Source organism: Syngnathoides biaculeatus, chromosome 2, assembly GCF_019802595.1.
Source record: "Syngnathoides biaculeatus isolate LvHL_M chromosome 2, ASM1980259v1, whole genome shotgun sequence".
NCBI lineage: Eukaryota > Metazoa > Chordata > Actinopteri > Syngnathiformes > Syngnathidae > Syngnathoides > Syngnathoides biaculeatus.
In genome coordinates, this window is record NC_084641.1 from 16430541 (window position 1) to 16448064 (window position 17524).

Genomic DNA, 17524 nt, shown 5'->3' on the forward strand with positions numbered 1-17524 from the left:
GCTCTATCCATATAAAATGATGTGGTCGGCCAGATCTGCCCCCTGGGCCTTGAGTAATTATGTCATTAGTAATTATTTTATGATAGTCTGCCACCTTGAACATGGCGGACGCGGAGACGTATCTCAGCAATAGTACAAGACGTGTAAAGCGTGATCTATTTTTTATGGTGTCTATATTAGTTTACGCTCTCGGTGTCACGTGACAGACCGCGAGCTGTCCGCTGTTTTGCTAAAGCCGTATGTAGATAGTTAAACAGAAGCTTGGCTAGTCGGACTTTGCCATGCTCCGTATTTTTCTTCTCCTCTTGGCCGTGGGGTCTCTCCGTGGGAAAAAACTGGAATATGTAACCGTGGTGAGTACGTGAAGTCCTCTGCACTGGGTAGCGGGTGCCAAGCCGACGCGGTCGCCTAACGAGATGCCGCGTAATAAGGTCATTACAATGTGGTTACGACGACAACAGTCAAGGCAATTTGTAAAACATTTTTAAGATCCACGTCTATCATACGGAGGATCGGACGCGAAATGGGGGTGGGAATTAAACACGTTGCCACAATCTATGTAACGTGCGGACAAAATCAAAATTTTTGGTCTATAAATAAAACTGTGTGGCTTTCTTATCATTCCTATGAACAAATGGACGTCCGGGTAAACAAACGGAATTAATGGCGACCTTTAAATCCCCTCCCCGGTAAATAAGACATGATTTCTTGCCGTGCCAAAACGGAGGAGGAACGAGAAAACTGTATTCGGAGCTCAAAAACGACCCCCCCCCCCAACACCAATTTATAACATTGATTTCCAACCTTTATGGTGCCAAGTGATATTTTACAACTAAAAAAAAATCCTAAGGAACACCAAAAAAATAAAAATGTTAAATAAAAAATAAAAAGTGGATACATGACTGTCTGTACTTCTTGGGATCGAACAGAAGAGCATTTATTTCTTCTGTCTACCTCTATGCCCCACTGGACCAAATTGAGGAACGAAGATAAATCCATCCATTTTCTTAACCACTTATCCTCACAAGGGTCGCGGGAGTGCTGGACCATATCCCAGCAGTCAACGGCCAGGAGGCGGGTACACCCTGAACTGGTTTCCAGCCAATCGCAGGGTACATAGAGACAAACAGCCACACTCACAATCACACCTAGGGGCAATTTAGAGGGTCCAATTAATGTTGCGTGTTTTTGGGATGTGGGAGGAAACCGGAATGCCCCGAGAAAACCCACACAGGCACGGGTAAAACATGCACATTTCTTGTAAATAAATCTTTTTTTTTTTAAGAAGTTATGTGAAATTGTATAATTCCCCAGGTCACACGAATGTGCCCCAGGACACAGGTTGACAATCACTGATTTATAGAAATGTAGGACACGTTTGTTCACCAGTGATTATGAATGCCCTCTACGCTTCGCTACGTATGACTTTCAACAACTTAACATCTTACATGCGAGAATAAATGTGTGTTTCGCTGATTAATACATCTTCCAGTCCATTTAAGTAACTAAATTACCAGGAGGCGTATCAGCTTGTGTCTAGCATATTTCTACAGTTAAATTACACTGCTTTTATTTTTTCAATCAGTTAACTCCTGCTCCCATTTGGCGGTACTGTGCAGGTTATTTAACGGGTCATAATATTTATGTGCTGACAGACTGTCTTTGTGAGAATTCGTATCGTTGGTGGGCTGTAGTTCTTATATAACTCCTCCTGCCCAATGGCAGCTGGGATAGGCTCCAGCTCTCCCGTGACCCTCGTGAGGATAAGCAGCTCAGAAAATGGCTGGCTGGATATATATGTATAAGAAAGAGTGACGGAATCTATCAGTGATGTGACGGCTGGAATTGTTTTGGAACCAGTCATAATTTTCACCGTTAATAGCATGGCATCAAGCATTCCACAGTCTTACACAACTTGAGGTCCACGGAGTACAATGTCCAGCTAAAATTCTTAACATTGTTTTCTCGCCCTCTAAACAAAAGTTGTTTTGTTGGCTGTTGCTTCGGTTAATGATTGAACTAATTCAAAATGTACGTTTTTATTGCTCTTATTCTGGCGAGGGTGGGCCACTGAGCAACTGGTTAGCACATCCACCTCACAGTTCTCAGGATCCAGTTTCAAATACGGCTCTGCCTGTGTATTGTTTGTAAGTTCTTCCCGTGCCTATGCGGGTATTCTCCGGGTACTCTGTGTCCCCCCGTTCCCCCAAAGTATGCACAGTAGGTTAACTGAAGAGTCAAAATTGTCCATAAGGATTAATGTGAGTGTTAATGGTCCTTTGTTTATATGAGCCCTGCGATTTGCTGGCAACCTGTTGAAAGTATACCAGCCTCCTGTCCGCAGTTAGCTGCAATACCCTCCAGCATAACCTTCAAACTAGTGAGGATAAGCGATGTGGAAAATGGATAGACATTCTGAAAAGCACAGAGAAGACCAAAGACCAGATAAGAACAACAGTCGAGTTTGGGATGTTTTTGAGAGTATGGTGACAAATGTCTTGTAAGTATTTCAAGGGATGCAATCATACTGATATTATTTGCACCGAGTATCAGTGCCAATAACAAACTACTTCACTGTACTGGTACTTGTACATATCCACCATTACTACATGTGGATACCACTTCAGGGGCGGCACGGTGGGGAAACTGGTTTGGGCGTTGGCCTCACAGTTCTGAGGACCAGGGTTCAAATCCCAGCCCCGCCTGTGTGGAGTCTGCGTGTTTTTCCCGTGCCTGTGTGGATTTTCTCCGGGCACTCCGGTTTCCTCCCACATCCCAAAAATGTGCATTAATTGGAGACTCTAAATTGCCCCAAAGGTGTGATTGTGAGTGCGGCTGTCACGTGGCCTGTGATTAGCTGGCAACTAGTTCAGGGTGTACCCCGCCTCCTGCCCGATGATAGCTGGGATAAGCTGCGGCAGGGTCGCCATTCTTGTGAGGATAAGCGGCTCAGAAAATGGATGGATGTATTCCACTTCAGCAGCCTAGCAGATGCTTTCAGGGTAGGAGCAAGGTCAGCTCTTTGGAGATTTTTTTAAAGTAAACACAGGTGACAGGAGTTTTAGTCAACTGCATGTTATGCTCTTCACGGGTGGCGTCAGCCCCACAGCTGACCGGCAATCATCAAGTTCTTGTATGTGTACTCCTTTTATATTGTGCCTTGGAGTGTTCACACTGAGACAGCACATAACTAAAATGCCTTATCTTATAGGCTACATTTAAATGAAATGTATGATGAGACATAGAAAACATCGAGTTGGATGTTAAAATGGTAATACTGACAAGTTGTTACTCCACAAAGTGTTATATTTAATAAAACCTGTGCTGTGTTGAAGAAACTTCGTCTTTTGTGGTTTTGAAATATTTGCTTTCCTCATAATTGCAAGACAATATAATCCACGATCATTATTCTCGATAGGGGAGTATTAAAATGTAAGTACTTTTAAAATCTTACTCTATCTTAAAAAAGGGGTATTGGTGCATTCTGTACCAGTAAACCAGAAATATGCTATGCTCTGCTTGATTCCATTGCTTGGGTGGTGACTGATTAGTTATAGACTAGATAACTATTAGACACTGCTCAATTGTGTATCAGTCCTAGTCTTCTGACTTTGGAATTTTTATTTACATGTGATTTTTTTTTTTTTCCCCGAAGATAACTAGATTTAGTGGCGCGCACACAAAAAAGAAGAGATGGGGTTCACAGTCGCTGAAACAACTTGAAACTGATGAAAGTGGAATTGAGTAAAATGCACAATCCATCTACATTGCTTTTGGGACAATACTAACGGTATTCAAATAATTGTGGGGTTTTCTTTAAGAAAAGGGTACCAACAGTTGTGCCACTACTGTGTGTAGTAAGAGGAAATATACTGTGCCTATTATGAAACAAACAGCAGGCTCAGTTACAGTACCCTCGCGAAAAATTGGAACGGCAAGGTCAATTCCTTTTTGTTTTTGTTGTTGACTGAAGACATTTGTGTTTCAGATCAAAGGAAACATTTGAGACTAAAGTTCAGAATTTCAGCTTTTATTTCATGGTCTTTTACATCTAGTAGACAACTCAGCACAGATCACTTTTTGTTTGAATGGACCTTTCCGACTGGCGATCTTCAGCTCCGCCACCCCCCCCCCTTTAGCTACAGTTGCTATGGCCCACAATCTTCCAAAATGGCGACTGAACAGAACAGGTTTGAAGTGGATTCTCTATCACGTATTCCCGGTAACATTGCGGTATGTTTTTTGCCAAATGCGCCAGAGTTGTCCAAGAGGGTTTGACAGAGAGGTCTCAACTATTTCACGCAAGGATATGTACACGGAATTAAGATTTTGGATGGAGCAGGATGCAATGTCACAGTTACAGCGAAACATTGGCGATCGATGCAAAAAAAAAAAATTACGCCTCACAAACTTCATATTGAAATCCAACAGGACAAAACAGTGGAATCATATTGCGCATGTAAAGGAGGGTGAGTACTTTTTACTTCGAAAGATCACGAGAAACATCATTGTAGTCTTTATAAGTGAGTGGTTGTATTCATTTGACTTGGCTTGTAATGGAACCCAGTGCCCCATCTTAAAAGTCCGATGCGGTACAAATAGGCAAATAGACAATTCTCTTGCATGACATGGCACATTTACGTATCATTAACCTGACACTTCGGCATAAAACATGACACACTTCATTCAGCAGGTCAGTGCTAAGCTAACAAAGTGAAAGTTGTTCTCCTGCAATGTATAAAACACTGATAATAAATCAATCGAACTCAGAGAAGTTACTTCTCCCTCACTTACCTTCGAACATACAACCTTGTGTTTGTTGATATTGTCCACACTTAGTTGTACGTCTGCTCTTCCGCGAGCCTTAATCCATTGTAGACACTCCATCAACTGTGTTTTAGGCTTTGGAAAATGAATCAACTGGGCCCCTTGTAACTTAGCAGGATATCTTTCATCAGAATTGTACGTTCTCCAAGCGCATCTGAGGACCATTTTGTTCGTAACATTAACTTTTTAAAGGGCACGCGACTGATAACCAGCATTGCTTGTGGGACATGACAACGGGAGGGGCATGTCAAGACAGGAGTTAAGACAATGCGGCTATCTGATTGGCTATTATTATATGAGCGATTGACAGGTGGGAAAGGTCCATTGACCTTGTCGTTCCAATACTTTGGAAGGGGACTGTTTGTCCTGGGGCTGCTTTGTTATAGTATCCAGCACAAAGTGTCTTAAATCTGTACTGTGTGCAAAGAAAACTCAAACCTATCAAGCATTGTGGTCCAGATATGTCAAAAAGACCCAGCAAATAAAAATCTGACACAAATATTATGAAAGAACAAGAGATTGGGTCGGATCACATCTCGCGTCTCTGTGCAGTTGTTTCGACATGGCGACAGATCACCAGTGAAAGCCTATCCCACTGACCCACACCAAGAGAGCGCCTGGCCTCAAGGATTTGGACAGCTATCACAGGTACCGGACATTCAGTTTCTATAATACAGTATGATATTACAAAAGCATTTGTTTTGCCCCATCTTTATACAGAATGGGATTCCTTCTGTAAAGTTAGTAGCTTGGTTAAACACCAAAAGTGTGGTAAATGTGATCTATTATTAGTTTTTAATATGCATATATGAGGGAAAATTGCAGACTTTAGGTTTGTTGCACTTTGAGATTTGTAATAAAAACCTGCTAAAGGAAGGAGATGTAATGAATTTTCAATTTATTATATTAACTAATTGTTTGAGTGTTTAAAATGAAGTTTACTCTCCTTGTGTGTAGTATTTGTGATATCGCACTGCATGGTTTTGTTTGTTCGTAGGAAGGGATGCGGCAACACTTAGAGCTGGGTCAGTTTCTCAGGAAGCGTTATGACGGCTTTCTCAATGAAAGCTATGTCCGACATGAGGTAAATGTATATTCATTTTCCTGACATTCATAAACCAAGGTTCTTCCGGCGCGCATCCCGATCCGACCACATATTTTTCAGCTGATCGGCATGAGGTATTTTAAAATTTTCTTTATTTTCATTAGGTCATAAATGAATAAAATATTTCCTAGGTACAAAGACATTGCCAAATCGAACACCAACACTGTAGCCTTCTCTTAAACAATGTCACACGAGAGTCAGACAACCACGCCCGCACGACTACTAGCATTCCACAAAAATGCTTCTCCTTTATTCAAACTGCAAGTTTTTAAGACTGGTTGTACAGGAAACCCCCCCCCAAAAAGTACACAGGTTACCTTGCATCATGGGTTGGGTCGACCGACAAATGAAAAAAGGAGTGTCAATCTATTCAAAGGCACGCTCATCAAGTGACACCCAATCGAAAAGTGCTGCCTGTTGTTAATTATAGAAACAAACAACCGCACACCGTCAACATTCACTGCTTGAAAAGAGGCTTGGCGCATTGGTTTTGCTTGGACAACGTTGCAGTGTGTAAAACTGATTCATTAAAACATAAGATATTTGTGGGGGAATTTATGATTTCATTTTTTCAGTTTTAGTTTAAGATGGGATGGACCAGGAATTTGTTTGCATCATTATTTTGTAATGCGCTACTGAATGTATAAAGAATTTTGTTCACTTGGTTTAATTTTCAACCACTGCTTCGTTAGATTTTAGCCACATAAATATCAAGTCAGGATACCATTATTTCACTGATTAAGAATTAAGATCGCTGAAACTACTTCACTGTATTTTTTTTTATTCTTAACGGAATGGTGATGTATGGGATTTTGATGAGGTACTGTATTGGCAGATGGTCAAAAAAAATCAAGTGATGGGTGGAAAATCAAGCGATCTATGCATCGCTCTTTGGTTGTCTTTGGAAAACATAATATAGCTGGCCTGGTACTGGATGATATTGAGCCATTTTTCCAGAATTTTTTTCAACATCTATTAACCAGTTTAGCCAGTCCGTCATTATGCATTTTAAACACATCTAAAGTTCCTTTACACTTACTATTGATGAAGTGACATAAATGGACGCCCAAGTTGAGTCTCCGTTCAAAGCATTTTCGCTCAGGGAACTTTTTTTTTTTTTTTTGGGTCAATGACATCGCACAAAATTACAGTGGTAGAGAAGAAGGCTAAACTCATTACTAAAGCTGTTAAGCTTGTTTTCTCAATTACTCTACCTCGGTCAAATAACAGAAGTTTTTGCATCAAATCTCGTCACTTGCAAGGACTTTTGAAAAGGTTTATTGACATCTCATGACCTCTGACATGAATGTGTATATGTTTCTTAGTAGCTCATGCAATATTGGTGTAAGGCCCTTTTTCCAATTTCTCAAACAATAGAGGAGTTTGAGAGGCGTTCGCGTGTTATGGCTATCTTATTACTTTCATCTCTATTTCAAGTAAAGTGCAGTCCAGGCTTCAACTGCAACTCCTGTGTCCTCAGATCTCAGTCCGCAGCACAGACTATGATCGCACCCTGATGAGTGCCGAGGCCAACCTTGCAGGTAAGTTCACCCGCTTGCTCTTCCTGTCACTTGCAGGGTGTTGACTTTGCAAAGTTGGAAACGGGTCTGCATTTCGAACTTGAAATTGCACCCGAATTGTCTTGCAGGTCTTTACCCCCCCAATGGTGAGCAGGTCTTCTCACCAAACATAAAGTGGCAGCCCATCCCCATCCACACAGTTTCGCAAAGTGAAGAGAGGGTAGGCAGAAGGGCATGACCTTTACTGGGATTTATCACATTATTGTTTTATTAGAGAATGTTGGTGTACTTTTCAGCTGCTGGCCTTTCCTCAGAGAGATTGCCCTCGTTTCGAAGAGCTCATGAAGGAGACTGAACAAACTGAAGAGTTCCTTAACATCACATCTGCTAACAAGGTCTCCCCCCCCCCCCAACTCGTTTTTCCACAGAATGAACAATATAATGAGATTAACTGTAATTGAAATAGAGCATCTTTATTTGGTAGGGGCAGGATAAGAGAAGATATTCTGTCTTCATTTTCCCTCTAGGATATTATGGAGCTTGTAGGGAACAAAACTGGACTGAAGACGACGACTGTGGAGTCAGCCTGGAGTGTGTACGATACACTCTTTTGTGAGGTGAATGTATTTTCCACTTCTATTGTCTTGTCTTCTGTGACTTTCCCCCTATAAAAATTTGCTTATGTATGTGTTTCCTAGTCACGCCACAACAAATCAGCTCCTGATTGGGTGACCCCTCCTGTCTTGGCAAGCCTCCGCTTCCTGAAGGACTTTGGATTTCGAGTAAAAACTGTTTCTTTATTCTCCTGGATTTAAAGCTGTTTGGACACAAACTGTTAGTAATCCAATGCCAATCTTAGGTTTTATTTGGGGTCTACAACCAGCAGGAGAAGAGTCGGCTGCAGGGAGGTGTGTGTTAAGCCTTGTACACACAAAGAGTTTTAACATCTTAACCATTTTTTTTCCCCAAACGTAAGACTCACAAACGATAAGACAAAAAAAAAAATTTTATTGTTCTTATAGTGTGTGGTGTACTCAAGATAACCAACACAGCACATCACCCACAAACAAGTGACCAATGCCGGAGGTATGGGGTAATAGACAGATTGATCAGTAAGCTGAATCATGAGAAGTATTTGAACACCTGAGAAAACCAATGTTAATATTTGGCACAGTCGCATTTGTTTGCAATTACAAAGGTCAAATGTTTCCTGTAGTTTTTCACCAAGTTCGCACACACTGCAGGAGTGGGAGAACTTGCAATATAGCAGGGCGTTCAAATACTTATTTTCTTTACTGTACACTCAAGGGCACATATCCTTGGCCAAAAACGACTGGCATGACTGCACCTTACTGAGCGGTTATGACCTTCTCTTCCATGTACAGTTGAAACCAGAAATTTACTTACACTACTGTATACAAAAAGACACAAAACTCTTCCAGCATTGGCCTCAGTTCTGATGAAGGCGGTTAAAATCTTGGCACCGCCTGTGTGAAGTTTGCTTGTCCCCATTGTTACGTGAGTTTTCTCTGGGCACTCCCAGGCATGAGCATTTCACGGAAACAATCGTTCCGTTACCGTGTCGTTACCCAGCCTGAGAAAAAAACTGAACCGAAAGTCCGTTTCCCTGATCTCAGGGCTTTAATAAAATTCGCCCATGTGTGGAATGTAAAACAAGTTCTCAACGAAATACAACAATCTGTATAAAACAAAACTACCCCTTTATTTTTAATTATTAAAACGCCCAGCTTTGTCAGTGTGGTTTACAAACAGCACCGGTTTGCTACGCATGCGCAAGGTCGAGTTATTCATATCCGGGTCACTCAAACGCTAGTCGAACTTGTCGGTTGCTAAGCGTAAAAGACAAAATGCTCATGCCTGCTAAGGCTTTATTCTAAAGTACACGTAAAAACCGGTTTCCATTATCATTATCAATGGGAACCGAAAAATCGTTTCCCACCGTTCCCCAGGACAAAAATCAATGGAACCGAAAGATCGGTTACCATACTTTCCGAAATCCTCATGCCTGCACTCCGGTTTCCTCCCACATCCCCAAAATATGCGTTAATTAGAGATTCCAAATTCCTCTTAGGTGTGATTGTGAGTGCGATTGGTTGTTCGTCACTATGTGTCCTGCAATTGGCTGGCAACCAGTTCAGCGTGTATCCCGCCTCATGCCCAAGATAGCTGGGATAGGCTCCAGCACTCCCACGACCCTTGTGAGGATAAGCGGCTCGGAGAATGAATGAATGGCTATTGGTAGTAGTAGTTTTAGGGGGCATCACAACCATGGGGAAGCGGGTGTGCAGCACCACCAACCCCTTAGGACACTTACTACCTCCATCTTTTTATTCATTAACACTGCAGATCATGTCAGATGTTATTTTTAGTGTATGCTGCAAAACTTAAAAAAAAAAAAAAAAAAAAAAAAAAAAAATCACCAGTGAGCCGCAAATCCCCACGACTGTTGTTTCAACACTAAACGTTTAGTTTTATGATGGTGCATGTACACTTTCAGTTTCAACTGTATAAGTCTGTATGATGTCTAATGCCCTCTAGTGGCCAATGTGTAAGCATCAGAAGGACCTACACAAATTACGTAATCATGACCCACAAACTGCTTGAAAATATATTTTCCATGTATTTTATCATACATTTAGATTTATTATATTTAATTGTCATTACTGTATGTTTTTATAAAGTACATTATTGCAGTGTGCAGGTTTTTTATATTAAAAAGATAATACATTTGTAATGCTTTTCCATGGGGAAAATATTAAGTGTTACGTGCATGGTAAAATAATAAGAAATAACAAATAAAGTAAACTTGTCAGTAAAGGCACCACTTTTTAAAGAAGAATAAAAAGTAGCTAGGCGAGGCGTTAGCCTAACTGGTAACTACATTGCAGTAACAAATGGTTGTCATTTTGTGGCGACGTCTGCCTGTCGTCATGGTAACGAAATCCCTTTGAAAATGGGCAAATTTCCACGAGAGAGTAAACCATTGTATTTTGTTGTCCATGTTTATTACATTTGATTATTAAAACAATAATAGTCTGCTTGATTTCAGATATTGCGGGTTAACACTATATTTATACTATTTAGAAATAATCTGATTGTGAACCCTTCAAACTATAAGATTTTAGAAGATACCGTAAACAGATTTTTTAGATTGGCCAGGTCAACCTCCTGATTTAAACCCTACAAAACATGCATTTTACTTGCTAATGAGAAGACTAACGCAACATCCATGCAACATCCAATACCCAAATCCAAACAAATCCTTCAACACATTGTGTTAAACAATATAGGTTTCATAATATGCAAGTTACAAAGCATAACGTGGCATTAAACCCTGTGGATAAGCTACATTAATCGCCTTTGTCTTCCAGGGATCTTATTGGGTGAAATAGTAAAGAATATTTCGCGAGTTGCTGTATCTCAAGAAAAGCAGCGTCTGAAAATGATGATGCTTTCTGCGGTAAGATACAGTAGCTGCAAGATACAAATCTGCCATTTCAATACAGTTTATTATACTGTGTTTACGTGGATTCAGGTAATAACATTGTGTGTGTGCTCGTTTGACAGCATGACACCACTGTGGCAGCTCTGCAGGTCAGCTTGAATGTCTTCAATGGCAGACAACCACCATATGCCTCCTGTCACATGATTGAGCTATATTCGGATGACAACGGGTACACATACACACACACACTTTTTTTGTGCAAGGCAGTGTCTTGGCCAAGGCTCCAGACCTTAGAATTATTTTATTTATAATTTGAGTTAATTGAAAGTGTTTCCCTGTCATACCACAGCCAGGTAAACTCAAAACAGTAACTGATCTTTAAAACAACAGTTTGCCTTCATTTTTCGGCTATAATTGTTTTCTTCCACATTGAGTTGGACTCAATTTGAGGATCTTTCCTTTGGCACCAGGTTTATTGGGAAGAAAGTAAGCGCCGATATTAAACCATTCTTCATTATTTACAAGAGTTCATGTGAAAGCTGTAGATTAGCGGAATAATCCCAAAATTTGCTTCTTTTTACAAATTACCCAATCACAGTGAGATTGTATGAATTGAAATGAAATTGGACGGTTTTCTGTGGCAACCCTGATGATCCCTCACGCAGGGGTTGGGATTCACATGTGCAAGGTAGCAAAGCCAGGTAGTGGGATTGAAGTCATGTCACAAATTTGTAATGTATTGGCAGTGATGTCTAGTTGTTATGACAAAAGTTGGGCTGGTGTGACGGTCTGAGCCCTCCCCCGTGCTGAAAAGTCTCCCTGTGATTAATGCGCAAGTGTTTCTCACACAGGAACCCTGGATACGTAGCTGACTCTTACTGGAAAATCTCCCGGTCTCACAGTTCCCCTTCTTCTACATGAAGTGAGCTAACATACGTTATAACCTAAGCTTAACCTAACCTTAAAACAAAAGCTGACAAAAAGATATACACATACATGTACGTTCGCTGCGTTCGTCTTTCTGAGACGTCCACAGCAAACATGAACACTAGGAGACAAGTTGTCCAATGGCACATTTTGAAGCATGGATGCGGATGGATCAGACTGGCCGGAAGTTTACAAAATATGCGCGCGTGCGCATTAATCACAAGACGACTTTTCAGCACCGGGAGTGCTCAGACCATCACACTGGCCCACTTTACATCGAAAGTAGGGCTGCACAATCTTGGAAAAAAATGACTGCAATTTTTAAAAAAAAGATGTCGTATGGATTGTGAAGTTAATTAATACAGGACCAGTTTTGGGAGAGTTCTTTTTTTTCTGCAAAAGAAAGTAGTTCAAAGTACTGTTCAGCATTCCAAAAATGTACTAGTTCAGTTCATAGTCCATAATTCACCATTTCATTTTGAACTAAGCTCACCTGTCCAAAAATAAACTAGTTCATAGTTCCCCCCCAATTGTGGATGACAGGTTATTACCCTCAAAATACTGGCATTTCATTTCCCCAGTGTTGCCACCCATTCAGTCCACACTCACAGCCAGCTGAAGCTTTCACCCTACAATCTCAAAAACTTCAGACTCAGAATCATCTTATTTCCCAAGTGTGTCAGACAGAAGGAATTTGTCTCCGGTAGCTGGAGCTGCTCTAATCCAACAGTCACTGTGAGAAAAGGTACTTTTAAAATATAAAAACACACTACGGAAAGTCTCTTAGCATGAAACGCTTGCCAGTAACCTGGTAATGCTAATACAATGATAACTGCATAATGCAGTCTCCAAGCAATTTAGAGCACTTTGAAGTGATTACGTAGTCACAAATCTGATACAGAGTCAGTGTTGTGAATGCTGCAGTACTCAAGAAATGTGCAAAACACAAGTTTTTGTTGTTGTTTTTTTAAATGAAGAAATAACAAAAACAGGACTGTAGTCCTTTAAGTGCAAACAAAAATACGCAAAACAGTATGACTGACACGATTGTGAAACAACTTTCCATTCCCAGGAGCGCTTGCTATCAATGCTGATTATACTGGGCGGCTGTGAGCTAGTTCGTAAATGAAGTTGTCCAGTAACTGAAGGGTCGCCGGTTCAAATGCTGACTTCAACTGTCCACATCTCTTAAGTGTCCTTGGCAAAAAACACCAAATCCTAATTGCTCCCAGTGGGCCCAGCAACGCCTTGCATAGCAGCAGCAATGTGTGTTAATGGATGAATGTAAGGCTTGTGAGGATAAGCGGAATGGATAATGAATGAGTGCTAATATTACCATTTCCAATTAGCTCCCTCTGTTGGTCAACATTAATATTGAATATTACATTTGATTCACTGGATATGACAATACACCAACATCGCAGTGAACCCTGCGATGTGACAATTCTGCACACATACACCGCGATGACGTTGCTCAGATAATATGTAGTGCATCCTTATATGAATGCAGTTGTCGCTGTTGCACTGAAGTTGCCATTCACTGACTCATCCTGGACATGGCAAAACCGAGAGAAATGTGCAGAAAAACACAGAGAAAACATGACTAACCCTATGGTTTGCGTTTGCCCAGGTCTCTGTCGGTGTCCATGTTTTACCGGAACGACAGCACAGTTGAGCCGTACGCGCTTCAGTTGCCAGGTTGCTCTCTCGACTGCCCCCTGGAGGAGTTTGTAAAAATTACAAAGCTCTCCATTTCTGAGGACAGAGAAAGAGAATGTCAGGTGGCTTCAAGTGGGAGCAATAAAGGTAAACTTTTTAATCAACACAAATATAACACCCAGGGTCCGTGTTGTTTGCCACCCCACCTAAGATAAGGATGATTTGACATTGATGTATGTACTTTGACTGGGTACATCTTTAATATCTTTGGAGGTTGTTCTGGGCTTTTCAATTTGTCATCAATTTTGACCATGTCCTAAAGTCCTGTGTATCTTTAACTTTTGGATGGATGGGATTATATCCAACTGTAGTCACATGACCACCAAGCCGCTCGGAGATGGGCTTAAAGCCTTTATTTAACATGCTTGTGTATAATTTTCTTTTCAATCACCTGAGATATTTCCTTTCATTTGCTGCATGTTTAGTGTGGTACACACTGTCACCAAAGAGCACAGTGACTACTTGTCACCCTTTAAGTAGGCCGACTGTCTATATGAGTTTAAGACACGTGTGTGTAAATTATTTGTCCTTTTTGAAGAATGACTGCAGGTCACTGAGGTATGGCATTTTTAGTGTCTTTCTGTATTACACTGCCCCCAGGTGGGCAAAGAACAAGCAGCACAGTCCAGAAAAAACAGCAAAATTCTTTACTTTTATTACATCAGATTATTAACTGGATGTTTTATACAGTAGAAAATCAGAGTAGTATTTTTTAATCATTTAAAAAGCAATTTATTTAGTTTGGAGTGAATGCAAGGGAGCGGCACACTGGTTCTGCCGGTAATGCTTTGGCCTCACTATTTTGAGGACCCGGATTCCATCCCGGCCCCGTCTGTGTGTGGTTTGCATGTTCTCCCCATACCTATGTGGGTTTTCTCTGGGCACTCCGATTTCCTCCTACATCCCAAAAACATGCAACCTTAATTGGACACTCTAAATTGCCCCCAGGTGTGATTGTCAGTGCGTCTGTTTGTCTCTATATGCCCTGCGATTGGCTGGCTACCAGTTCAGGGTGTACCCCGCCTCCTGCCCGTTGACAGCTGGGATGGGATTCAGCACTCCCCGTGACCCTCGTGAGGATAAGCGGCAAGGAAAATGGATGACTGCAATGGATAAATGGCATTTACAAAAAAAATTAATTGGGATCCCCTCCTGCCCCAAATATTGTCGGGATAGGCTCCAGCACTACCGCAGATTTTGTGGGGATAAGCGGCTCAGATAATGGATGAATGAATGAATTTAGATGAGTGTTTTGAGTTACAAGCATAGCCATGAAATGAACCATAAGTCATATTTCAGGGCACCACTGTACAATATTGTGTTATTATAGATTATTTCCATGCAGTTTCATCTAGTCCCAGCCTGACAAGGTGTTCATGGTCATTACAGAGGTGATCATCACTCTGGCAGTGTCGGGATGCCTGCTGCTGATCCTCATCGTCATCCTCTTCCTGTCCATCATTCGCCTCAAGGAGCCATTGGGTAACCAGGGATATCGCCGGATCATTAACCACGGGGTGGCTGAGGAGTCCTGACAGAAGTACAAGGTCCTCCATTGCAGACAAACGAGCTCCCCATCATGGGACAGCAGCGATGATGATCATGATGATGATGATTATAATGACAACGAACTTTGACCTCTTCCATGGAGTGTCATCAACCATTTTTTAACCCACTGTGGCTGTTTTTTGTTTGTTTGTTTTTTTGACTACCAAGATTGGGGCTTGAAGAAAATTTTACAATTGACTCCTGAACCTGTTACGATGACAAATTCTTGGAGAATTCTTGAGAGACGTTTACCTTTTAACGTTTTTGTTTTTTTTCCTCATGCTTTTCTGATTTGTATCAAAGTTGATGGGATCTATGGTATGATTCTGTTTGGTGCAATTGTGCTAATGAACATCAAGAAAGTGTACCTAGAGAGGTGACCTTTATTTTTTGCATCAGTGTTCATTGTTTGTTCATTTGTTTTAGCATAAGTTAAACAGAGATCAAATGACCATTATGCCTTAAATAATTGCAGTCATTCTAGCTTTTATGATATGGATTTTATATGAACCCTATGTGTTCACTTAATTTGATTTTGAAAATTTCTCGTAGCTGGATTATGTGGCACATGTGGCCAAAATAAAAAATTCATTTGGTGAACTGCTGTACAAGCGCCTATTTTTAAGCTGTGCGTTATTGAATTTGATTGAAGATAATGTAATAGTGCTTTTGTGTTGTAGTTGTGTGACCTTGCTTTTTAATATTTTCACTCCCTCAAATAGTTCGATTTCATCAGAGGAGTCAGATGCCATGTTTTCTGACAGTTGCTCATTGTTTTGTGTCAGCATGTTTTAAAGTGCTTGTAAGTTTTGCAACTCTAATTTTTGTTTACTGCAGTTAGAACAGATTTAATTAATTATGTTTTAATACAAATGGGAGCACATACAAAAAATGTTGTAATTCCCAAATGACCACCAGAGGTAGTTGCGTGGTCCTTGTTTTATTGATTAGCCTCCAAAGTCACTGGACTGTGTATGATTGTACACGTAGGTACTATTTGTTACTCTTTTTCTGTAAAAGTAAAGAAATAAAACGAATTTTTGCATGTGGTTTGTTTTATTTGTCTTAGAGCCAGTTCACAGCTGGTTGACAGAAACATGAACATGTTAAAAGTTAGCTTCAGCATTCCAAAAATGAACTAGATCAGTTCATCGGTCACAATTCAGAAATTTCAACTAAGTTCACCGTTCCTAAAATCAACAAGTTCATATTTTACTTTTTTTTTTTTTATGTACTTTGTTGCCGACAGTATATTGACCTAAAAATACTGGTATTTCATTCCCTCATCGTTGCCAACTAAACAGTCCACACTTTTTTTTTGGAAGACCCGAACAAAATGGCACTCTTGCATTAAAATGGAATTTCATTTAAAAAAAAAAAAAAAAAGCGTTAAGACACCACAATGAGTGCATTCTCAAAAACATTCATCGGGCTGAACTGAACTACGTTCAGTTCAAGTTCTAGCAAAATATCAACGAATTCATGAACTTTCATTCACTGAACTCATTCAGGTTAAGTACTGGTAGAAAACCTGTACAAATAGACACTGAGTGATGAAGTTCTGAGTTGCATCTGAACCAGGTGCATTATCCACATTTGCAGGTGAAGGGGAGAAGAAACAATGTCCATTTAACTCAACTGTTTTGAAATCACATTGGAAACAACATACAATACATTAATTATAATATGACAACGTGAGGATCTGGATAATATGGCTTCCTCAAATGCTTTGCCTTAGTCGGGTCGAGGGAAAGGGCTACTTCCTCATGAAAGCCTCCACTAAGCGAAACAACAAAGGTTATTTTTCCACTTACCTCAGTGAATATTGTATATAGTTTCCTGTTGTCATCTTCATACCCTCTTCGTTTCAGTGGGTCGGGAGAGGGGCAGACCTAATCCACAAATATTCCTTTTCCCCAGCGATTTTCACGGGAGCAGCGCCCACCAAAACCTCCGTCAGGAATCGATGTCCGTCAATTTGAAGTAGTGGGCGATTTAGTCTAGCCCTTCAACGCAGCTACCCGTGTGCCACAAACCAAGAACATCGTCTAGGACTTCAGTAAATAAATATTTAGCAGTCCATGTCATGTTGAAAACGCGGCATTTGGTATCAACGTTTCTTTCTTCAAATTGGAGTTGACGTTTTGTATCGGCTAGCCGGCAGACCGCCAAATGCAAGCAAGCCGGATCACCTGTTACTGATATTACTCGCCTATAGAGCACGTGCGCGTGACGTCACAGTTTTCGCGATGCCATATTGCCGGTCAAAAAGAGCTGTTCGACAGTGTGGGGGACATTGCAGAATATTCACAATGCCCAAGACTTGTTGTGCTGTCGGTTGCTACAACAGACAAGACAGGTCATTCTATGGAATACTGGCTGAAAAGACAAGAAAAGATCAATGGATTTCGC

The 17524-nt window shown here is 40.8% G+C and overlaps 1 protein-coding gene across 1 annotated transcript; it reads left to right on the forward strand.

Annotated features, from left to right (window-relative positions):
* The first annotated feature begins 205 nt into the window (after positions 1 to 205).
* On the forward strand, positions 206 to 16157 carry acp2 (acid phosphatase 2, lysosomal). The gene is made up of 13 exons (XM_061837138.1): positions 206 to 353; positions 5380 to 5475; positions 5825 to 5911; positions 7413 to 7473; positions 7581 to 7672; positions 7749 to 7847; positions 7980 to 8069; positions 8151 to 8234; positions 8312 to 8360; positions 10845 to 10933; positions 11041 to 11147; positions 13476 to 13651; positions 14954 to 16157. The coding sequence occupies exons 1-13, from the start codon at positions 282 to 284 to the stop codon at positions 15097 to 15099; spliced, it is 1248 nt and encodes a 415-aa protein (XP_061693122.1). The 5' UTR covers positions 206 to 281; the 3' UTR covers positions 15100 to 16157.
* The last annotated feature ends 1367 nt before the right edge of the window (positions 16158 to 17524 follow it).